The 25,814-nt window shown below is 36.0% G+C and overlaps 2 protein-coding genes across 2 annotated transcripts; both read left to right on the top strand.

Moving 5' to 3' along the window:
- The first annotated feature begins 4,464 nt into the window (after positions 1–4,464).
- EMB1220 (pre-mRNA processing ribonucleoprotein binding region-containing protein) lies at positions 4,465–10,142 on the top strand. Its single transcript, XM_086654307.1, has 9 exons — positions 4,465–4,939; positions 6,072–6,104; positions 6,218–6,283; positions 6,427–6,564; positions 6,779–7,674; positions 8,055–8,125; positions 8,997–9,099; positions 9,207–9,288; positions 9,807–10,142. Exons 2-9 carry the CDS (start codon positions 6,102–6,104, stop codon positions 9,912–9,914), a joined length of 1,467 nt encoding a protein of 488 aa, XP_086510433.1. The 5' UTR covers positions 4,465–4,939; positions 6,072–6,101; the 3' UTR covers positions 9,915–10,142.
- A 6,266-nt stretch (positions 10,143–16,408) lies between these two features.
- LOC147567690 (ubiquitin-NEDD8-like protein RUB1) lies at positions 16,409–19,561 on the top strand. The gene is made up of 3 exons (XM_086654306.1): positions 16,409–16,692; positions 18,007–18,266; positions 19,188–19,561. Exons 1-3 carry the CDS (start codon positions 16,600–16,602, stop codon positions 19,294–19,296), a joined length of 462 nt encoding a protein of 153 aa, XP_086510432.1. The 5' UTR covers positions 16,409–16,599; the 3' UTR covers positions 19,297–19,561.
- Positions 19,562–25,814: the final 6,253 nt, after the last annotated feature.

Raw genomic sequence — 25,814 nt, 5'->3', positions numbered from 1 at the left:
TTGACATATAACTATATGACTCTGTCATTCCACATTGTTCCAACAATACTATCTCTCCAATCACCAGCTTGTTGTCTTTGTTGTTCTTGAGTTTGAATCCCTTCATCATAATCTTCATCCGGGATACACTCATCGATTTCTTCTTCATCTGGAGCGAAATCGTCTGAACTGCATTCTCTTCGAATAAAGTTATGCAATCCTGCACATGCTAAAACTAATTGTGCTTGTGATTTAAACGGAAAGGATGGAGCAGTTTTGAAAATTTTAAATCTCGCTTTAAATACACCGAATATTCTTTCTATCGCGGTTCTTAAAGAAGAATGACGATGATTACTTGGTCATAGTACGTCTTTGAAAGTGCACCATCTTTTCCGTATTTACCGTTATTCATAGCTTCAACAATAAGTTGAAGTAACACTTCATTTTCAGTTGGAGTTCATTTCATATACTTTTTTGTTGTCTGTGAACTCATCTAACAAAAATAAATAATAATTTAAATTAAATTATCTTACTCAACGAAATACTAGATAATACTACAATTTAAATAATGATTTACATATTTTTTTTAACTTATTTTTTCAACCACATCTCAGGATGATCTATACTTGAAGTTTCCATGATTAAATTGCATTGAGAATTTCTAAATCTTACTTTTTTTCTTGGGTTATGATTTATTTAACTATGCTAGTCTAGTAGTTTTGTTTTGGCACAAAAACCTAGCCTAATTGGTTTTTTGTTGAGGACCTAGCCTAATAGTTAACAAAAAAAAGATTTAATGAACTAAGTATGCAATGATATGACCTATAAACCAACTATATTAATGCATGAAGAAAGTACATGCATTGAAAAGACTTACTACATTAAGGATAACATTAAATCAATGTACTGGTAGTTGTTTTTCTAACCCTAAAACCATAGTGTTATAAAAAATCCATAAAACCATAGTTAGAAGCTGATGACATCATCTGGTTCATGATTTATCTTTGTTCAACAGTATCCTTGTAATGTTACCAGTCAAATCAATTCCCTATAAACCCTAATTATTCGTCTTTGCTCTGCTTTGACAGGTACATAATAACATTGAATATTGTTCTGTTTTTAAATCAATGTAGGGAGATTTTGACATTGACCCCCACTTTTATATTAATATTAGGACTATACCCCCGTTTTTTTGAAACTTTTGATTTACACCCCCACGTGGACGGAAACCGTCAATTTGGTGTTAAGTTTCAGTGTGTGAATTGCACAAGTGGATCAGAACGAAAATACCCTTGTTTGCATTTTAATTTCCAACTCAAGACCATCTTCTTCTTTCTTTCCTATCCCTAATCATCTCCATCACCACATCTACCTTCATCCACCATTCTTGCAGCCAATCTACATCAACTGACCACCACCGCCATCATCTTCATCTTCTCCGACTACTATCAACATCTTCATCTTCACGAAACACCACCACAACCATTATCACCACCGGGTCAGTCAATGATAATGCTGGAATTTTACCTCCATCATTATCACCATGATCAATCAAAATAGGGAAGAGGAGCCACCACATATAACCACAAATTGGGACAAAAAAACCTTATAATAGAGATTTACAACTAAAATTATCCTATAAAGCTCTCCTCTTTTGAAGAAAAGCTTTACGTGGTATGTCTCATTAATTTTCTGGAAAATTATTCACTACCCATCCCTCAAATCAAATTCAATTTTAACTAAAATTAATTAAGATTGAGATTTACAACTTCTTCTAATTTATGATTCAAGAAACATCAATATAATTTCTATAATAAACACCACCGAGAAATTGAACCCAAATCTTCAAATTCTCTAAAATTCAAATCAGAACTCAATTAATAACCTAGTTGAGAGTTTTATTGAAATTGAAAAAGAACGTGATTCCTTGCCCATTTGATTAAGGGTTTCTTTCAATTAAGAACTCTAAATAGAATAGGACGTCAGCTTACACTTTCTCTCTCTTCTTGAGATGTTTGCCAACAACTGTTTCTACTTTCTAGACTTGCTGAAGAAATCCTATTGTGAGGGAGACGTATATTAATTTGAAGAGAGATAGAGGAGAATTGGTACTTGGGTAAGAGAGTTCACGATCTGATCTTTGGAGAAGGTAAAGGCTTCGGCTTCATTAGGGTAAGTAGTAGAGAGAGTGAGAAGAGAGATAAAAATTAATGTTGGAGTGGGGAGTGAAATTGGTGGTCTTAATTTAGATTGTTGAGGACTATTTTCTGTAGGAGTGATAGGAGGTTTAAAAAGAGAAGCTCTAGATGGCGGTGAGTAAGAAAATATTGTAAAAGGATGGATAAGAGGCCTTGCCATGGCTGCAGCTCGAAAATCCACCTCCATCTCTCCTCTTGGTCATTGTTTCTCTCTCTAAACAGACTACATAGAGAAGAGAGTTAGAGAGCCAGGATGAGTTAAAGAGAGAGATGGACCAGTTTAACTTTTTGGCCTGTGAAGATGAAGATGTTCGTATTAGTCGGGGAAGACGACGATGGTCGATGAAAGTGTACAGGTTGAAATAGTGATGGATGAAGGTGGTTATGGTGATGGACATGATTAGGGATGGGGAAGCAAGAAGATGGTCTTTCCCTTGGATATTGAAATGTAAACAAGGGTATTTTCGTCCTGATCCACATGTGTCATTCACACACTTGAAACTTAACTCCAAGTTGACGGTTTCCGTCCACGTGGGGGCGTAAATCAAAAGTTTCAAAAAAACGGGGGTGTAGTCCTAATATTGATATAAAATTGGGGGTCAGTGTCAAAATCTCCCATCAATGTACAACTAGTTAAAGTTAATAGGTATGATTCATCTTTGCTCAATAGTCAATAGTAAAGTTTCTAGCAATAAATTCTTACCTTGAGATTAACAAGGAGAGAGACAGGAAGGAAAAAGTGGTGGAGATACAACCGTAGGAGAAGGAAAAGTAGGGTTTCTCATGGTCTATTCGTTATTTATATAAATTATTAGAGAGAAGTTTTTTTTTTTTTTTTTTTTTGCCTATTTTAACCCAATATTTTCGTATACACCAAGTAGAAAGAATTTCAAAGATCCACCTAAACTGGTGAAACTTTGGATTCTATAAATTTGTCTCTAAAAGTGCTTAGGTAGGATCTTTTGCTAAAAGTTCTTAATTTTTTATTATAAAAAATGAATAACGCGGAATTTTAAAGTTCTTAAAAAAAAGTCCAAACAAATAACATTAAACTTCGAAGTTCCCAAAATAAGGTCTGAACCAATAACGCTAAACTTCAAAGTTCTTAAAAAAAAACATGAACTAATAACACCGATCTTCAAAGATCTTAAAAAAAGGTCTAAATCAATAACACCAAACTTCAAAGATCTTGAGATCTCACGAAAGCTCTGAACGAATAACCCCCACTAAATGTAATTTGATATTAAAAACCCAAGACCCGACCGCCATACACCAGATAAATCCCGAGAGGGTTAACAGACTAAGACGATTTTGGACACTAGGATTTTTGAAATAGCCCGCCTAATTGAATGGGAGAGTCCGAATGCACAAAGAATTTAAAGCTAACTGGTCCGACGCGATGAATGATATAGTCTGTGAGAAACCGGGCCGAACCGATTCCCACCAGTAGGCGAAGCCATGCCTGAGTCGCGCCTTTCGTACTATTTTGAGGGGCTAAAGTCCTCAGGGCAAAATGGTGTTGGCCCCTAGACTTAAGGGGTGCGAATCGGGCGGGTATGGGCGCCCATGGGTAAAAACACTTAGGGCTCGGGCGGGTCGGGTAGATCTTCTCTTTGGCTATTAGGGTAGTCGTGTAGATCGGGCTGGTAATTTTCCTCTCCCCAAAGCCCGCCCACACCCTCTAAAGGAGTCGAGTTGTCGGGCAACGGGCGACTCGGGTGTCGGGCATAGTTCTTCATCCAAGTCTAAATGATTTTTTTATTTGTTTGTTTAGGGAAACGACCCGAATCACTTCATTTCTTCTTTCATATTTCAGTAGATTGTTAATGTTATAATATATATATGTGCTTGTATTTGGTCTTTATAATAGATCTTGTTTACAAATTTGTATTGGTCTTAGTTATAGATCTTGTATAGATAATCAAAAACTCATAGAGGAATGAGATAAAGAGAGAAAGATTAATTAGAGAAAAAGAAATGGAAGAAAGAGAAACACTAGCAGAGTACCAAAACGACAGAAAGAGAAGTGGAAAAGGCAAAAGTTTAGGGATGAGCGATATTTTAAAGATCCCTCATCTAACGGGATACGTTCTCTCCGCCTTATTGAAGATTTGAAGTTGATTTCTTCTTTTAGGCTTCCTAATGGACCACAAATGGGCAGGTATATATAGGCACCAATTGGGCTTGCCATATCAGACTCGGGTGTGGGCGGGAGGTCGGGCAAAGGGTTTTACCCGCGCCCGCCCACCAAATTTCATCGGGGCGGGCGGGATACCCGCAACGGGTAGCGGATGCCCGTGGTCTGTCATGGGCTTGGGTATCCATGGGCGATTTCGGGCTCGCGGGCAACATTCCCACCCCTCGGTTGGACTACACATGGTGCCTCCCACAATTTGTGCCTAATCCGGGGGCCTTTAGCACACCCTTTTGTAAAGCGTAGGAGTAATTTGTGTATTTCACATTACTAGTTCTAGGGACGGGAAAGAAAGCGAGAGTTTCTGACTTCTCAATTCGACACCACCAAGGAGGAGACGAGAGCAACTAGTTCTAGGGTTCAAATCTCCACTTTCTCTTTCAAGGATTTCTAGCGAGGGTTTCACTTAGAACTTTCTCTCTCAAGGATTCGGTTGGTTTGATTTTAACCACAGCAAGGAGCCGAGCAGCTAGGGTTTTCTCCTAAATCTTCACTTCTCTCTCAAGGATTCGGTTGGTTGAACTTTCAATTTTCGAATACTTCAACGTTGGGGATACTCAGATTGCTGGTGAGTACCTGATGTCTAACCACTTCCATATCTAATTTGTAAAAGATTCTAAACTCTAAATGTTCCGACTCGTAGAGACTATTAAAGACTTGTAGTGATGGTTTCCCTTTTAAGACATTTATCAAGAAATTGATGAATCTTTTTGAGAATAGATGGTTTGATGAAATTCCTCCTTTAAGTGTTTGTTTGCAGGCCGCTTGAATGTTTTAATTGCAAATTAAAGGCTTCAATCGATTGATGATTATGAATTATGAACTAAGATTCCTACTCTCTTATAAGTTAGGTATTAAGATTTTGTTAATTAGTCGATGATGTTCATGTGTTGTCTGATCTGATGGTTATGATTTTATGAATGGTGATTATGAGTTGAATGTTCGTTTGTGGATTGACGGTTATGATTTATGAATTATGGTTCTTACTTTATTGTAAGTTATAAATCTTAGATAAGTTCAAAGTTTGTTAACTCGTCGAATGTTCGTTTGTCGACTGATGGTTATGATTTATAAATTATGAATTACGATTCTTACTTACGAATGTATTTTTATCACTAGAAAATACATTTAAATAACACTTTTACATGTATTACATGCATCATAGGTAGAAACCTACTTATAGTGACTTTCGCTTAAAAATTTGGGTACCGTGCAGTTAACGCTTAGCGTCGTCTAAGTTGATATCCTAGCTCCGCCCCTGGTTACAACATTTGGCTGTCTGATTCTTCTTTTTGTGTGGTTATACAAATATTTGATCTTCTTGGTCACCCATGATATTTGATGGCTTCGTATGAAAGTACATTTTTTAGAGTTAATCTATACGGTTTAGGGTTTTCTTTCACTTTAGATTTTGGGGTTGTTAGGTTTCCTTGTTTCATCGTGGTTTTTAGATGCGTATTTACTATTAGTTGCTTCCTGGGAAGTAGACATCTCTTGATATATGGGTAGTCAGATTCTATTTTTACGTATATGTTTGAAATTTTCTTGTATGACTTCAATCTAATTTATGTTTGAGAATATTTTGGTCCAATTATAAAAAAGTTGTAACTTTTGGCTCACTTATTAGTTAAAAGAGGCAAGATTTTTTTTTCTACCATGAATGTTGCTCTGATATTAGTTTAATACTTATTTTGTTGCAGGTTTCTTACAGCTCCTGTAGAAAATAAGCAATGGTTAGTTTCTTGTACCTTATTTTGTTTTTATCCTTCAGGTTGTATCTGGTACAAGCTTCAATTGTTATTCTCATATCGTATTCATCGGATCATCGTTTCTGTTATTTTTCCAGGCTACACTTGGTGATTCTTTCTTAGCAGATCTTGACGATTTATCAGACAATGAAAACAATGTTACCGTGAGTACCTGCCACCTTGTTATATTGTTTTAAGATATGTCAACTTACATTATCACGTGTACAGCATATTCGTCTGTCTAGTTCAATTTAAAATTTGATGTCCTTAGTCTTTGAACTTCGTTAATAGATGTATATCCTTACAGGACGAGGACGCAATCGATCCAGGAGTTATGGAGGAAGATATTGATGGTGACATGGCAGATATAGAGGCTTTAAATTATGATGATCTAGATAGTGTGTCAAAGTTGCAGAAGTCACAGCGGTACATTAACATAATGAAGGTGCATCTCGAATTCTTAAATATTTTTCAGCTTTTATTTTCTTTCCTCCCTTCGGCCAAAATATGTTTTTATGCTGGCAGATGATGTAAATTGTTTTCCCAACGATGAATCAATCATCTGCCCTCTAATGTGATAATCTACACTGTTCGGTGGTGCAAATTATGTTTGATCTTCATTCTTCATTCATGGTTGACAATTGTCTGTGAAATTGCAGAAAGTTGAAGATGCACTTCAGAAGGAGTCTGATGCTTCAGAGCAAGGTGGCCTGGTGTTGGAGGATGATCCTGAATATCAACTCATAGTTGACTGCAATGCACTTTCAGTTGACATCGAAAACGAGATTGTTATCATACACAACTTTATCCGTGACAACTACAGATTGAAATTTCCCGAGCTTGAATCTTTGGTACATCACCCTATTGATTATGCCCGTGTTGTAAAGAAGATCGGAAATGAAGTGGATTTAACTCTAGTTGATCTTGAAGGCCTCCTACCATCAGCTATCATCATGGTTATATCTGTTACAGCATCAACGACTAGCGGAAAGCCTCTTCCTGAAGAGAATCTCAAAAAGACAATTGATGCGTGTGATAGAGCTCTTGCCCTTGATATAGCAAAGAAGCAGGTTCTCGAATATGTAGAGAGTAGGATGGGATATATTGCACCTAATCTATCAGCTATTGTTGGTAGTGCTGTTGCTGCAAAGCTTATGGGAACTGCTGGTGGTTTATCGGCATTAGCTAAGATGCCAGCTTGTAATGTGCAGCTTCTAGGGGCGAAGAGAAAGAATCTTGCAGGATTTTCTACTGCGACTTCCCAATTTCGTGTCGGCTATGTTGAGTTAACTGAAATTTTCCAAAGCACACCTCCTGCTTTAAGAATGCGTGCCTGCCGACTTCTGTCTGCGAAATCGACCCTTGCAGCCCGAGTAGATTCAACAAGAGGAGATCCAACAGGGAAGACGGGAAGGAATTTGAGGGAAGAAATTCGCAAGAAAATTGAGAAATGGCAAGAGCCTCCTCCTGCAAAGCAGCCAAAACCTCTTCCCGTGCCAGATTCTGAGCCTAAAAAGAAGAGGGGTGGCCGTCGTCTCCGGAAGATGAAAGAGAGGTATTTTGTCCTGAATGTTTATGTTTACGTTGAAAAAGCGCATGGCCCGTTGTAGTAGTAGTATTACCTTTAATAGTAGATAATCCAAGAATAGCACACTTAATAATCATTCTAGTTGGTAATTTTAAAAAATTATTATTATGAGAAGGGTTGTTAACTTTTTGTTATAAAGGATTACTAATGTGTCCAACTTTTGTATAAAGGGAAGTAGGGTTTCTGTTTCATGTTTGGGGTGGCAAGGGTGGCCGACTCCTGAATAAGGGCTTTTATTATAGTGGTCTTTATTCGGGTTTCAATAGCATCTTTTTTCTACTTAGTATGTGTTCTCTTGGTTTTAGAATTCCATTTTGTTTTTGCTGACTTTGGTTTTTTCCTTTTAGGTATGCTCTTACAGACATGAGGAAGCTAGCCAATAGGATGCAGTTTGGAATACCTGAAGAGAGCTCCTTAGGTTAGTTCTTTTAGTAACCTCTTCTCTGACTGAAGAGGCATTTTCTGTTTTTGTTTCTTCCTCTAGTTTGGTTCCATTTTCTTTTCTTCTCTCGTCATGGAGGCATAAAAGTTGTTCCACATGTTTACCTTTTTATGACTACCGATCTTAGTAATGAAAAGTCCTTTCCATCTAGCCCTCATTTTGTTTAACCTCTATTCCTGAGAAACAGGCTTTTTAAGTACTTACCTCATTCAAACTGCATACTGGATTGGAATTGTTATGACATGTCCTTGTCCTAAATTCTTAATGCAAGGAAACCAGCTACTATGGTATAATATAGTAAATTATAACGAAAAAGAGATTAAGCATAGAAATTTAATTGCTCGTAATTATTTCAATGTATATAAACATTTTCGTGTGTGGAGGTAAATCCATTTATGCTTTAGTTGAAGTATCAAAAGTATACATTATAGACTAGTTAACTGTCATGAGGTGAAGGCATACTTGTTATAAAAATGACTTACAGTTTATTTTCTATGTTTTCCTAGGATTAGTTTATTTTTGAAAAGACTCTAGTAGAGAATGAGGTGTAAATTGGAATAGAAATTTGCGTCCTTCTGTTTAACAAACTCTTTTCGCAATCATCTGATATACACGGAAACATGAAACAGCCACCTCTGCACATTTTCATTCCGCAACTTTCTGTTTTTTGAATGCTCTCAATCTTCAGGTTAGGGAAATACTTAGATGTGGAGGGAAATTTTGTACTTTAAATTTTATGAAGTAATTGAGTTTTACAAACTTTTGATGATCATTTAAGCTTCAGTTCGTGAGACTCATGAGTGCTTAATGTTATTTTCCGACTTGTGTTCTGTGTTCTTGATTTTAGGGGATGGACTGGGTGAAGGCTATGGTATGCTTGGCCAAGCTGGAAACGGCAAGCTGCGAGTATCAGTTGGTCAGAGCAATCTTGCTGCAAAAGTTGCTAAAAAGTACTTACATTAATCCCTTCAATAACAAGCTTCTGCTTAATGTTTGCTGATCAAGCTATTTCTACCAATATAACATTGTTCTGGAGTCTGACATTTTTGACTTTCAGGTTCAAGGTCAAGGAGAAGCAGTTTGGAAGCAGTGGCTTTACCTCGGGATTGACTTCAAGTCTGGCATTTACACCCGTACAAGTGAGTCTCTGGCCCTATGGTTTCCTTTTCCCATTCGGAAAATAGGCCAAACCTCCTTATGAAAGTTATTTTAGGGGTCAGCTCCCTAGTTATGGTTTGTGCAAGTTTGTTCATGTTGTGCAAGGCGCATTGTCTGCCCGCGCTTGCGGGGCTTTGCCAGTTTGCACTGGGAGCCTTAGCCTAAAAAAATATTGGCATGTTCTTTAACCAAGACCTTGGTCTTCTTCCCAATTTCCTTATCTCTTTATGCCATCCAGTTACATCTGAAAATCTAGTATAAGAGTCTGTCGTATCTCTCATGTCCTACTCGATTATATCATGTAGTCCGATTGTTTTTGTGAGAGAACCTTGAGAAGTTTTTAGTATGATTCTTTTCCTGAATCGTAGTAGTTTCTACATTTAAACTATGAAATTAGGTTCTTGAATTATGTATTTAGTGCACCATATTTTCTTAGACATTTTCCTTGATGTTCTCTCTTTCAACTTGAACTTATTCAATTTTACTATACAAATTGCAGGGAATTGAACTTTCGAATCCACAGACTCATTCAAATCAGCTTGGGAGTGGAACTCAGAGCACCTATTTCTCTGAAACAGGAACATTTTCAAAAATAAAAAAGATATGATCTAAGTAAAGGATCTGTCTCTCAACATAAAAAAAAGTAAAGGATCTGTGCTGGTCGTTGTCTACTTTTTTATCCTAAAGTTGAGTTATCTTTTCATCGAAGTTTGAATTCGAGGGAGGCATGAGGACGTTAATGTATATTACTGACAGCAACCCTGGTAAGTCGGATGGGTTTTGTTCTGGCACAAGACAAGTTTTAGTTTAATACATAATTTGAACGTTTACACTATCATTATCTTTTAGACTTTGCACATAATTTGTTTGACATGCACTATCTGGAAAAATCTAATTGTTTTCTCTCTAACACCTCAAACGCCGTGTCTCGTCAATCATTAGTAACAACGATCTTAGAAATGAAACATATTTCTATGGTTTGTACGGGGTTTGTTCTTTTGTTTAACATGTTTTATGAATTGTCATTTTTTGTATAACAAATAATGACTGATATATTATTCTTTATCAGCCCTTCACATTGTTTTATAAAATTACCGGGTATGTATTACTATGCATTTGTTTCTGATGTATTTTTAATTTTGTTTATATTTTTCATACTTAAAAGACTATGATCTGTCCTACCCATTAATGATTTGCTGGCACTCAATTTTTTGTAAATAAACTTTCATATTGCACTGTGTTTAAATGATTTTGTTTCGGTTCATAATGTGTTGTGAAGTCCACTGTGTTATGTCAATAAGCATTTACATATATCCAATTACACAATTACTTTTAAAAATGTCTATCATTATTTGTTCCAAAAATGTGTAGAATTATTAGTTTCACATATATCAATAGAACTCTATATTCATCAACAATAATGAAAGTTCATAAAAGTATGTAAAATCATATTACGATGTGAGCTAAAAAGCATGAAAATAAGGTTTGTTCTTGATATTACATTTTTGGACATATTGGTATGTTTACATTTTTGGACATGCTCTTGCACATCCATTATGAAAAAATAATGTCCCCCAAGTTTTCAGGGTAATCGTTAACATTAATGAAAGAATGATGTTTAACTTAATTCAATTTATTATTAGTGGTAGTCTTTTTTTTGACATAAAATTTTGTTATACTTGTATTTATTTTACAAGCAATAGAGGAACAAAAGAATGTTTTCGCTTCAAAATACAAAAGGAGAAAATTTCAAGTGCAATTTTGTTGCTTACCTTTTAAAAATACATTGTGATTTGATTAATAAACAATTTATTATTGTCTTATACTTGAATTATTTTGATTTTTTTTTGCTATTTTGAATGCATTTTCTTCCATTTGTTTATGAAGGGATCCAACTTAAGTTCCACACTTGGCCCCCAACATCTCAACTACGGCCCTAAATTTCATCTATCATCATAAAGTATCCATAACATTATCTGAAGTGCTTCATTCCTATATCCAAATAGCTAGTATCTTTTTTTTTTTTTTTTTTTTTGTCGCAAACCAAATAGCTAACTATGTTCTCAAATATTGAGGACGAGTCTTAAATAATTAAGTAACTATTGGATTTTACCACTTGCAAGGACTTTCTTCACTGCTTAAATAAAATCTTAAGTCTACAGACACAAACATCCAAGAATCCACAAACCATTATGCACGATTCTGCTTATATAAAACCTTAATTCCACAAGCACAAAATCTCCAAATCCATATAGAAGAAAATCATGTCAGAACTATATATATCTAACAATTATGCTTCATTAGCGTTTGACATGTTCAAAATCAGATCAGAAAAATGTTTTATTTTTGTAGGATTATGATGATGTTAAGGGCAAAAAGGATTGTGTATGGTGAATCAAGAGAGAAGGAGAATTTTAGAATGAGAAAGTAGAACCAGCCTGGACAATAATTTGTGTCGAAGAAAAAGAGAAAGGGTGAAAGATAAATTTACCAAAATACCCTTATAGTCAGAGAGAGCGGAAAATCTGGCAAGAGCGAGTATGAAATGGAGTTTTCCATCGAAAAAGTGGTAAAAATTTTGAGACCATTTTCACACATTCTTTTGGATAAAAGGGTCCAACCAAACTGTTAAACCGGATACGTATCAAACGACGTATGAAACAGACCCATAGTTAAATTCGATCCTAATTTCTTAAGGACGCGACTTTGGGGAATAAAGTATAATCTCTGGAAAATAAATTCTCTAGGGAATCCATGTTTTTCGTATATCGTCGGGGATATATTTTATTTTAGTCCAAAAACTCACTTGATCAATCATTGTCCACTAATCTTCATCCTCGTTATCACATTCACCACAACAACTTCCCACCAACACCATTCCGACCACCACTATTCCGACCACTATTGCCACCTCTTCTCTTTCCTCTGTAACTCACTGTTACCCTATCTCTTTCCTCTCTAACTCACTGTTACCCTCTTTCTTGTTGCTTACGTTCTTTCTCTTTCTCTCTGTCACTGACTATCTCTCTATCGTTCTCACCCTAGATCTCTCTGTCTCTTTTTCACTGTAGACCACTTTCATTATTTCTCTCGTTGTAGACATATCTCTTTCTCAGTATCTATATCTCTCTTGGAGTCTCTTTCTGCCTCTCTCCCTCTCTCTCTCTCTCTCTCTCTCTCTCTCTCGGTATGTATAGATCTCTTTGTGAAAATCACAGAGTTCGTGGCCACGAAATCCTCGAGGAGGGTAGAAACCCTCCTCGATGTCAGGTTTCGACGAAAGGAACCTTTTCCTTTGCCGAAACAGTGTCTGTGTGAAAGAGGGAGAGAAACAATGAGAGATCGATTGAGAAACAATGAGAGATTGAGAGAGAAAGCGTAAGTGATCGGGTGGCATAGATAGTGAGAGCAATAGAGAGATCAACTTTTGTAATTAAATATATGATGTTAAATAAATAAATAAATAAATAGACCCCCTTCGACTTCTCTAATTAAATATTGGGAAGTTTTATAAGGCCTCCCCAATTTTGTTAAAAGGCCTCCCCATGAAGCATTTTACTTGCTAAATTATCATTGAGGGGGGCCTTTTAACAAAAATGAGAGGGCCCTATAAAATCTCCCTTAAATATATGATGTTAAATAAATAAATAGATAAAATACTTGACTCAGTTAAGTAAATGGGAGTTACTAATCTAAACAATAGGGGATGTTGTCTTAGTCGGTAAAGTGCCATCTTACTAGCATATAGGTTTTTAGTTTGAATATGACTTTTCCCATTTTAATGCTAACTAAGATATATCCCGTGCAATAGGACACGAACAATATAAATTAAATTTGACGAATTTTTCTTTTGTTTCTTTTTTTCTTAAATTAGTTATTTTATGGGTTATTTCCCTAATGGCCCCCAACTTTGTGACCAGCTTCTCGCCTGACCCCCTACTTTACGAAAAATACCCATATGTGCCCCTTCCGTTATAACACCGTCACTCTCTCTCCTCCATTATGTTTTCTCTCTCTGCCAAGTCATGCCACATCATCTGTTACGCCACCTCATCACCTTCTCCGGCGAGAGTCGCCGGCCGGCCGGCGACTTTAAACCTAAAAAAAAAAAAATTTTCCTCTCTTCCTCTCACTCTCTCTAAAATATATATTTTTTTTCTTTCTTCTCTTTCTCTCTAGAGCTGTTAGATCTAGAGAGAGAGAGAGAAAAGATTCATCACGAACAGAGAACAGAGATCTGTTCGTGATGAATCTTCTCTCTAGATCTAACAGTTCTAGAGAGAGAGAAGAAAGAAAATTTTTTTTTTTAAAGAGAGAGAGGAAGAGAGAATTTTTTTTTTTTTTAGGTTTGAAGTCGCCGGCCGGAAATTGGCCGCCCGGCGACTCTCGCCGGAGAAGGTGATGAGGTGGCGTAACAGATGATGTGGCATGACTTGGCAGAGAGAGAAAACATGATGGAGGAGAGAGAGTGACGGTGTTATAACGGAAGGGGGCCATATGGGTATTTTTCGTAAAGTAGGGGGCCAGGCGGGAAGCTGGTCACAAAGTTGGGGGCCATTAGGGAAATAACCCTTATTTTATTGAGATAGAGAGAGAGAGAGAGAAATTTCAATTTTCTTTTTTTAATCCTTTCAATTTTTTTTCTTTTTCTTAAACTAACTATTTTATTTACAAGGACACATTTTTATTGAGAGAGAGAGAGAGAGATTTTAATTTCCTTCTTTTAACTTTTGCAATTTCTTTTGTTTATTCTTTTAAATTAGTTATTTTATTTTTAAAAAAGACACGGTTAATTTTCTTAAATGAGTTATTTTATTTCTAAGAAGGACTATATTTTAAATTTGGGAAGGACTTCCAGACAATATCTTTTATTACAAAAGTATGTTTGTCCGTGTCAACGTTTGTTTCTTCTGTTTTTTATATAGATTGTGTTGGAAACAATAATAAACATAGGTAGTCTGTTATTTGTTTTTCTTATAGTAACAAAACTTAATCTTTGGCATATTACTTGGAGCTTATGTTTGGGCCAAGGTCTATTCCCCCAAATCAGCTTTTTTGTAGTTGGTTTTAAGGTTATTCTTTTATATATTTTGCCGAATTTTCATAGCAAATTTTAGGATATATTTATAGCTGAATTTTTAACTTTCGAAAGACAATTTCATAAATATATTGAAACTAATCCTAAACCCATGGCAAATTCAGGATTTATTGAACTATGGTACAGATAAAGTAACTTATTAGGCTTTAGACACTTTATCAGGCGTGCTTATTGTAAACATAATTCGTAATGTACCTTTGTATTATTTTTCGTGATCTATAAATTTCTTCTACTGATTACCGCTTTCGATTTCTTAAAAAACACAAACAAATACTATTTTTGATAAATCTATAACTACTTACTAAGAATTTTTAAAATCTTAAAAGGACCGGTTTATTATTTGCATAAATTTGTATAGTTGTAAGTGTTAGAATAGATGGAGTATTTTTATAGACCCTGTGAATGTAAATTCTGGATACGCCACTACTAACAGGGATTGAATAAGAGAACAAGAAAGAAGTGGTGCGAAATAGTGGAAGGGAGAGAGCAATAAGAAAGAGAAAGAGGGAGATAGGGGAGAGAGAAGATGTGAAGATTAGGTGGCAGCATTTAATCAAGTCAATTTGAATAAAAAAATATGTCCACGAGTCACAATATGGCCACTGTTTTGGGGAAAGCATTACAGTTTCCGGGGAAGACGGTGGAAAACAAAAAAAAGTTAAACCAAACACCCCTTTAATGTCACTGGAAAAAAGTCGCCGGCCGGATGTTGCCAGCGACTTCATCTTCTTCTCTCTCTTCTCTTTCTCTTTCTTCTATCTCTTCTCCCTCTCTTTCTTCTTAATGTCTCCGGCGAAGGGGAGGAGCCCCTTCGCCGGAGCTCGTCTGGCTGAAGAACAAACCAGACGAGATCTGGTTTGAAGAACAAACCAAATCTGGTCTGGTTTGTTCTTCAAACCAGACCTCCGGCGAAGGGGCTCCTCCCTTTCGCCGGAGATGGAGAATAAAAAAAAAAAATTCGCCGGAGATGGTGTAGTCGTCGGAGATGGTGGAGTCGCCGGAGAAAGGAAGAAGCTGAAAGGATTTGGTTGTTTGTGGGAAATAAAAAAATCTATTTTTTTTTTGTTTCCACCCAAAACTTTAAAGACTATTTAGAGCAACTCCAACGTGGGGCTCGGGCTCCCAATTTTGGGAGCCCCTGAATTTTGGGAGCCCCGGGGCTTAGAGCAACTCCAACGTTGGGCTCCCAAGAGGGGCTCCTAAATCCAAAATATGCACATGTGTGGTGTATGTGTGTGAGGGTTGTGTTTTAAATTTTGGTTCTAATATATTAAATTTCAAATTTTTAAAAAAATGGGGGGGAATTTGAATTTCAAATCTTAAAATTTTGGGGGGAATTTGAATTTTCCAAAAAATTGGGGGGAATTTGATCATTACCAATAATCGCATCGGTGGCAATATGCAAATAAGCATGAACGAGCACAATATCATCATCAATAGTATAACGCTTACTAGAAACCGACGACATTGGTGTTTCATTACAATCAAGACTTTCTTCGACCCTTTCTTCGATCCCATCATTGGATAAATTAACTTCATCGACATAATTGAAATCGGAGTTCAACATTTCCACATAGCCTAAATTATGTAAATTGGCATTTGGATCCATTGAAAAAAAAAATTAATGGAGGAGAAATTGATAGAGAGAGAGAGGAGATGAAAATATGAAATAGATAGAGAGAGAGATAAAATAGAGAGAGAGAAGGAGAATATGAAGAAAAATTGGGGTGGATCCCCTTTTAAAGGGGATCCACCCCAATATTCCCGTTGGGAGCTCCCAACTAGCCGTTGGGAGTTCCCAACGGGAAGATTATTGGGGCTGGGTGCCCCCAGCCCGGGCTCCCATTTGGGAGCCTGGGAGCTTGGGGCTCCCGGGTTGGAGGGGGGAGTCTGGGGCTCCCAAATTCAAATTGGGAGCCCCAGCCCCATGCACGTTGGAGCTGCTCTTAGCTTTCTCCAAAGCGCTGGCCCACAATATTTATTGACTAAAATCTTTATTCCGTGGAAAATTGTTTTTATTCCCCTAAGTCAGGGCCTTTCTTCATTGGAGAAGATTATGTATGGCGCAATCTCGTGGCGGTGCAATATCCCTCATTGATTCCTTATAAGGTTATTCAGCGTCAGTAAGTGAATTCTCTGCCTCTCTAGACTCTCTCTCCTCTGTGGATTGCGAGGTCGAATTCCAACAATCAACATGCAGATCTTCGTTAAAACCCTAACTGGTAAAACCATTACCCTTGAAGTTGAGACCAGCGATACCATCGACAATGTAAAGGCTAAGATTCAGGTAGACTATCTCTTCCCTTCTAATTCTGTGTTGCCTCTTCACTTTGTTTGCTAGGGTTTTCGATAGGATTGCTCATAAATTTGGTAATCTTGATTTTCGTTCTTCCTTTAAAGCTAGTTAATTCCGCTTTTGGTGTTAATTATTTTGGTTCTAGGGTTTTATCTTTAATTATTAAACATAGGAAGTAAATCGGTACCCCTCTAAATCAGTTAGTAAGAATCGTTCCTGAATTGGGGATTTCAGTCATTAGGTTTCGTTAAACAATAGTAATCTTTAGAGGCGATTCACTATAAGTTGAGTTCTACATATACCATTCTTTATTAGTATTATCTCATATTGACTGGCATTAGAATTTGCGGAAGTAGCTAAGCCTTGGGCAAACCTTTCCTTGCAAGATGATTTTCAAACAGAGTTAGGAGTATGCGCTCTAACAATCTGTACTTGGAACAAACAATCCGCATTAACCCTATATGCTAATCTGTATTTTCTGACAAAGATGAACCATATATGCTCTCCTGCATCCGTTTTTTATCTTTAAAATCTGTGTAATACGTGAAATCAATGGTTAAAAAGGCCCATAAGATGCGCATAGATGCGTAAGCATACGCCTTGAGGCAAGGAATGGGTCTACCGCATCAAAACTTACGGCTCGGTTTTGTTGTAACTTCTTTTATTTTATTTTTAACTTCTATAGGTAGTCAAAAGGGTAGAAGTGACCAAAAGCATTCATATCCTTTCACTTTACTAAGAAAAAGTTAATTCTCTATAGTAGTACAAACAATAGAATAAAATACTGTACCTGAATTAAAATAGATGTACTTGAAGCTACGCCTCTCTACCGCCTTGAGGCACCGTATCACATTGTCAAAGAAAACCGCATTGAGACGTTAAAACCCTGTTTAAACATTGCATGAAATCAATCCTGTTTTCGCTGTTTGCAGTATGTGTACTAAAAGGGATTTAATCCACGAATTTGTTCCAAGTTGGGAGTTTTTAGCTAGGTTTTGTTAGCTTTGGGTTCTTCCTTGCTGTCTCTTATATTCTCTTCTCTCCTTTAATTTTTCTGGATCATGTGATATTCAAACACTAGTCTCCGAAGTGGAGAAAGACATACATTACCACCCAACAGAAGTGGGGCTTCACAATCCCTCTCCAATTTCATATCTCTACTTCCAATTTCTTCCCTGTGGAGTATCAGTATGTTATATGTCATATATGTATCATGTAAGGCGCATCATTAATCAACATGAGACACCAGTATCGTCCTTTGTTTAGTGGAAGTATGAGGTAACTGATATTGAAATATTTGAACAGGACAAGGAAGGTATTCCCCCGGATCAGCAACGGCTTATATTTGCTGGTAAACAACTGGAAGATGGACGTACTCTTGCAGATTACAACATCCAGAAAGAGTCGACCCTTCACTTGGTATTAAGGCTTAGGGGTGGGACTATGATCAAAGTGAAGACACTTACTGGTAAAGAAATAGAGATTGATATTGAACCAACGGACACCATTGATAGGATCAAGGAGCGGGTTGAGGAAAAGGAAGGAATCCCTCCAGTGCAACAAAGGTATGTGTTTCTTTTCACTTCAGAATTTAAATTAGTAAACAAACTCACACAAACATTAGAAGGCAAGAGCATGTTTTGATCGTTAAAAAAATCGATATATAATTTGTTTATTGTTCTCTCTCTCTCCAACACACTCCCGCAGTTGTAAATGTATGCACTAATTTATTCTGTGACGATTTATGCACCTTTGTCATATATCTTTTATTTTTTGTTGGGTCACCTTTTTTCATTTTTAGAAGTGAAGAACTTCATTGTTGACTTGCTTCTATTACCGTATCTGTACATACTTAGATTAGAGTGGTATCTGATGCCAAAACCATTAGAGATCTTTATTGTAGAAAAAACCTGTTCCCTGCTTCGCCTCCTCCCCTTCTTAGTATGGGCTAATAGATCAACGGATATTTCAACCTACAACACTCCAAAAATACCTGGTGATTTTTTCTTCTCCTTATGACCACTTCTTTTATGATGTACAGTTACTATGTTCACAGTGTCAATAGTAAGCCTCTGTTGTCTCAAATATTGAGAGTAAAAACAATTAGGTCTGACTATACTTCTGTTATTCAAGCATGACTTATAGTAACATGGGAGTTGTTTCCAACTGAGCTTCTTCACTCTTTGGAGCTTGGCATATGCTAGTATCCTAAATATTGAGCCTTTCACTACATTATAAGGTATTTACCTCGTGGAGTTATCACTACGACTGACTAGACGAGTTTTACCTTGTTTTGATTAGCTTAGTTTAGTCTCATGACACAGAGAGATAAAGTAGAAGCAATACTCCTATCTTTCTATTTAGATGCATTGGTGGATGAATGAAGCTCATTATACTGTTATCTACTATAATGATTATGATAAATTAAAAGCTGAAAATATATATATGATCATTATTGATAGAAACTTAACTACTTTATATTGCAGGCTTATCTATGCCGGAAAGCAACTTGCAGACGATAAAACTGCTAAAGAATATAACATTGAAGGTGGTTCTGTTCTTCATCTAGTGCTTGCTTTAAGGGGTGGATTTTAGTGCATTTGCTTCTTTCGAATGTGAACAACAATTTGTTCGGGGAAATGAACTCCATATTTGCAGAAGAAAATATAAGCTTGAGAAAAGATTTAAAATTTTAAACCTTTGTTTTCTTTTGGTTTTTGCTACATTTGTGGTTTACTGTCACTATCTTGGTATTGTGATTTATACATGATATTTATGGGCTCTGATTGATTAAAGGTGTTGGATCAGCCAGTCTGTTTAGGTTGAGTCTTTCTGCAATTAAAAATTTTTTTTGAACAAATTAGTTGGAAGTTAAGACTTGTGCTAGTGGATTTGTTTTTTTGTTTTTTTTCCTGATTCGAGATTTGAACCGACTCCGTTTTTGTTTTACTTTCTTGACGAGCCAGATTTAAACAATGACGAAGACGATTTGGATTAGGATTTGGATTTGACGAGCCAGATATAAACCATGAGGAAAAAAAAATAACATTTCAGTCTAATCATTTTCAACCCTACGTATTTTCTTTTGTTATTGAGGTGTTTTTTAGTTCTTTGAACAACTTGATATAACCCGCCCCTTGGTCTAGAGTTAGGCTATCCAAAGTCACGAATCTTATTAATAAAAGTGTACCTATCAATCTTCACCTAACATAAGCACACTCACTTTCCCCTATCTTCTCCTAACATAAGCACACTCACTTTCCCCTTTGACTGTTGCGACCCATTAGCAGATGCAGATGCAGATGATGACAAGGAAAAACGTCTCATCATCCTATTTAATTTGTACGACAAATGTAAGCTAATTACATGTGGGTTGTGGTGGGCAACCGGCTCGGTCGACGTATTTGACACATTGACATGGTTTGTGCTTGGTAGAGTCGTGTGTTGTCTGAAATTTCAGGATACCAGGCCTGACCAAAAATAGATTTCCACGCATAGAACAATAAGGACCGGATCGTGCTAGGTATGCAACACAACACGGTACATGTAGTTCCAGGATCAAAATGTTATGCGCCATAGAACGTGCCAGTCCAACTTATCCAATTTGACGGGATCTAAAAAGTATTGAAATACATTAGTTCTATAGATACAAAACTATGTTTTCATTTAAACCACATCTTCTCCCAATTTACTCTTTTATTATATTACTGCCGAACAACAAATTTACACATATCTCAAAGATCTATTAGTGTGATTGACCAAATCAAGATAAGTGGTCACCCTCTCTCTCTTTTAGTTATTACAAAATCAATGTTGATGCGACCTTCAAAGTAGAAAAAGCAAATTGGGTATCGGTTTAGTTATTCAAAACTACAATTTAAGAATTATCAAGACCAAATCGCAATTATCTAGAGCAAGAAACAATGAAGAAGGAGAAGTCAAGGCAATCTTGGAAAAATCCAATGGGCGAAACTTTATCATAAATCAAACAATCATAGGAGACAACCAAGCATCATACATCATCTTTAAGAGGAAAAAACCCAACACCCATTGGATATCTTAAGCGGACCGTAGTGAAAGTAGAAGAATTAAGCAGAACATTTACTCGACTAGAATTTTTGTACCGTAATAGAAAGTATAATAAAATAGGTCAAAACCTAGATAATAGAGTCACAAAACCTAGATAATAGAGTCACAAATTCTTCTATACATAAGGACTTAATCCTAAGTATCCCATAGTACTCTTCCTTTTATTTCTACTTTCTTTAATGATAGCTTTCCACAAAAAAAAATGATTTACAAATTATTAATCTATCATCATTTCTACAAAGTTTCAACATCTTTTACTTTTAATCAAGATTCAAGGTTGTGACTCCCCGAGCCCTAACAGTTACCGATATAGTCTCCGCTGTAGACACCTCACACAGGTATAAGATTTTGTTCTTGGCGAAGGCTCCACGAGCCCCTCCAAAAGCCATCGACAGTTACCAAGCTTGAGCGTACATAAGTCGCAGGGCCGTGCCTGAGAATTTGGGGGCCTAGTGCAAAAATTTAATTTGGGCCCTTCGTATAATCAAAATATAAAAAAAATTACACACAAAATGATAACAGTTCAAAATAATTTGACTATAAAGATAATTGATCGTTTATTTATCAACTCAGAATGTATTTAAAAAGTATTTGAAGCAAAAAAATGTTAATTGAAATTTGTTCTCCTTGCATTTTTTGAAGCAAAATCATCAATTAAATCTTCGTAATCAATCTTGTCTAAGAACCCACTTTCAATGCTGAGCAAAGCTAATCCATTTAGTCTATCTTGCGACATGCTTGATCTCAAGTATGATTTTAAGAGCTTTAACTTTGAGAAACTCCTTTCTGCTGATGCAACTGTGACTGGTATAGTCAATAAAATTCTGTAAGCAATACTACTAGCTGGAAAACAATTCATCTTCTTCAAAAAATCTAATACATCAGTAGCTTTTGTAATCTCTCCTGGCAAAATAGTTTGCAAGAGTTTCAACTCCACAAACAAGTCGTCTGGTTCAACATCAAAATGTTCTTCTTTCTTCAAATTATTTGAAAGATTATGACAACAAGATTTTAATTCTTCAACACCATACTCACTTAACTTTTTCGGTCTCAACAAAAAGCCGAAATTTTTCTCATATACTTGATATTGTTCGAATCTTCTCTCTAATGAACCAATAGCTTGATCTACTAATAAGATGAAATAATGAACTCTAAAATTTTCTTCACCTGATGGTGGAACTAATTGTGATGATCCATCACCAGTCTCGTCAAAATGTCTTTTTCGACGAATTTCACGTCTCTCAGGAAAAACTGGGTCAACTTGCATTTCAATAGTCATTCTCTTAGCATCAGTCATGGCTTCTTCAAATCCAGTTTCTCTATACTTCTTCAGATAATCAATCAAACCTTTTATTAACTCTATAGCAACGTCAATATGTATGTCCTTCGTCTGCAAACGTTTACTTACCTTATTAACCGCTACCAACAAGTTGTACCAAATTGTTAGACTTAGTAAAAATTCAAAATTATCAAATTCAAATCTTGCTATTGATCTTGCCTCACTACTTATTTTAGGTTCAGTGTCACTTTCTGCAAGTTGAAGTAAAGCTTCTCTAATTTGTAGAGGTTGCGTTATGATTGCCTTAATACTATCAACACGACTCTTCCAACGTGTAGTCGACAATGATTTCAGAGTAACACCTTTCAAATTATCTTTTAAAATTTGCCAACGCTTTGTAGAATTCGCGAACAAAGAATAAATTCGTTGCACTACTCCGAATAAGTCTTTCGCTTTACCATGACAATTAGCTATGTCACAGAGAGTTAAGTTCAGACTATGACAACCACATGCAGTATAGAATGCTCGTGGATTTATATCTAGAAGTCTTCTTTGTACACCTTGTTTGCACCCTTTCATATTTGATCCATTGTCATATCCTTGACCTCGCACATCATCAATCTTGAGATCTAAAGTCTTTAATGTTGTTTGTAACTCTTCAAAGAGTCCTGATCCAGTTGTATCATTGACAATCAAAAATTGTACAAAGTATTCTTCTATTTTCACAGGACTTCCAGACATATCAACACACCTCAAAACCAAAGTCATTTGTTCTTGGTGATTGACATCAGGAGTGCAATCAAGTATAACGGAATAATATTTTGCTTCTCTCACCTTTTTAAGAATCGCATCTCTAACTTTAGAAGATAATAATTGAATCAATTCGTTTTGAATACGATTACTAAGATAATGATGTCGAATTTCATTGTCTTGAATTCGACGAAGATGTTCTTTCATCAATGGATCATGTTCTGCCAACATCTCAACAAGACCCACAAAATTTCCGTTGCATTCTTGACCAATCTTGTGGTTGCTTCCACGAAATGCGAGATTATACTTCGAAAGATATTTTACTATTGAAATCAACCTTTGCAATAAGAATCTCCAATGATCTTTTTCTTTTTGAATTGAGTCTTGTATAGCTTGATCAATGGTATGCTTATTTTGAAATCGAAGCTGCAATCCAATCCAATCCAGGTGGCCATGTTAGATATATGGTCACTGCTAAGCTCATGTTCTTTAAGCCTCTCACTAAGATGTCTCCAGTCTCTGTAACCATCATTTGCTAACTGATTTTTTGAGAGTTTTTTCTTGAACAATTTGCAACAAAAGCAGAAAACTTTATCGACATCTTTTGAGTACACTAGCCAAATTCTATCATGTTTTTCTCCATTTGGTAATTGTCTAGTGTAAAATTTTGACAAAAAACATCTATTTGCCTTATCCTTAGGACCTTTCTTTAGTGATAAGTCTCTAATTGGACCTTTTTCAACTAATAGATCTCTCCATTTTCCAGCAAGACAGTCCCAAATTTTCGGATCATAAATATTATTTGGAATTTCATCAGTTGGTTCGTCAACTGACTCATTCAAATCATGATTAGGAATACCACCGTCAAACTCTTCATCAACATCCACGTTTTCGGAACTCCCCTCGTGAACCATATTATGATCACCATTACTTACGTCTTCAACGCGAACTTCAGTTGATTCTTCATTATTTTGCTCAGCTACTGCCTCTTCAGTCGAAATTGGTTGTTGTTCTCTTATAATGAATTTATCAAGAGCTCCTCTTTGTGATTGAATCAATTTTTCTTTTTTTTTTCTCTTGCCTTTTTAAATTCCCAGATTTGTATTTTTTTGGTGCCATGTATTATAACTACATGAATAAAATAGCTTATCAATAATAATAATATAATAAAAATTATTGAAATATAAAATCGTATACCCAGTTGGATATTTCTTTAATAAAATACTAAAGACTTAATCTGATATAGCAATTATAACGACTAAATTAAAGCGACTGATATAGGGGAGATTTTATAGGGCCCCCTCATTTTTGTTAAAAGGCCTCCCCTCAGTGATAATTTAACAAGTAAAATGGTTCATGGGGAGGCCTTTTAACAAAATTGGGGAGGCCTTATAAAACTTCCCCTGATATAATCACAATGAATTATTGCTCTAGTAGCTAATAAATTAAGGTAATTGCCTATTTTCATCAAAAAAAAATTATAACAACTAAATAACAAGAAGAGAAATAAAAATAGAAAAAAAGATAAATTACCCGGTGATATTGATGCAATTATTTCAACTTCTATATAAATTTGGAAGAAGACTTAAGTAGGATAATGAAAAAATTGTTTTACACCCACAATTTATATAAAAAGAAAGTTAACTATGCCACAAGATATCTAAACCGACTAAGGGTCTGCCGTCTAAGCCCGGTTCTAAAAAATAGTAACAACCTACTAATAAATAAAAAACAAGAAACTAGAGAGAGAAAGAAATAGCCCGGAGAGAGAAATAGTCTGGAGAGAGAAAGGTAAGTAGAGATAAAAATAGTAACAGCCTAGAGAGAAGGAAAATAGAGAGAGAGAAATAAATGCGTTTTAGTGGAAAGTGGGCCCCATACTTACTTAAATATATATATACTAACTCCTTTTATAGTTTGACTTTTTCAAACTCCCTTTTTATTTTTTAATTGAAAATGACATAATTATAAAACAGACTACCAAACATTGAACTTGAAAACCAAATTTTTTTTTGGGCCCCACATGGGTGGTGGGCCCAGTGCGGGCGCCCTGCCCGCACTGGGCACTGCACGCCCCTGATAAGTCGATTCGAGATATGTATTGGGATAAAGAAATGTGAGTCGATACAAATTTCGAGAAAGAAATTTCTTTAAGGGGGGGGGGGGGGGGGGAATTTTAACATCCCAAGTTTTAAGGTTAGTTGAGGGACTATTTGGCATTTGGTTCAAGTCAAAAGAGGAACAATCAAAGATTGGGGAGTATTTGCAGTCAAGCCAAATCTAGGGATTGAAGTGAAATTTCGACTGTTAAGGGGAGAAATTAGAACCGACTTTTCTTTTCTTCTTTCAGTCGAGTTCAAGCGTTGGGGTTAGGGTTTGGACGAGATTCAATCGAAAAACAAAGTATTTTGGGTAGAATTTAAAGGAGAAATCTTGGTTTGGTCAAATTAAAGCATTATGAAGTGATTGGAGCTAACCTTTATGAATTCTTTGGTAAGAAATTCATGTTTTCTCTCTCTAGAACTTTATATTTTGTAATTAGGTTTATAAAGTCTTGTTATTAGTTTGGCAAGAAGTCATGAACAAGTAGAGTAAGAACAACTAAATCAAGTTAGGGATTGAAGTTTTGATGATTTAATTGTCATATTCTTAAATTTAGGGTTTGAGGTTAATGAAATTCTAGGGGGAGGGGGGATTGTAACGTCCAAAGTTTTAAGGTTAGTTGAGGGACTATTTGACATTTGGGTCAAGTCAAAGGAGGAACAATCAAAATCTGTGGAGTATTTTGCAGTCAAGCCAAATCAAAGGACTGAAGTGAAATTTCGGTTGTTAAGGGGAGAAATCAGAACTGATTTTTCTTTTCTTCTTTTAGTCGAGTTCAAGTGTTGGTGTTAGGGTTCGGAGGAGATTCAATCGAGGAACAAAGTATTTTGGGTAGAATTCAAAGGAGAGATCTTGGTTTGGACGAATTAAAGCATTATGAAGTGATTGGAGC

The sequence above is a fragment of the Eschscholzia californica genome, unplaced genomic scaffold (assembly GCF_041429995.1).
Source record: "Eschscholzia californica isolate CP2 unplaced genomic scaffold, dmEscCali1.0.p SCAF_1, whole genome shotgun sequence".
Classification (NCBI taxonomy): domain Eukaryota; kingdom Viridiplantae; phylum Streptophyta; class Magnoliopsida; order Ranunculales; family Papaveraceae; genus Eschscholzia; species Eschscholzia californica.
Note: the sequence above shows the minus strand (reverse complement) of the source record. Positions and strands in the feature narration are given on the sequence as shown.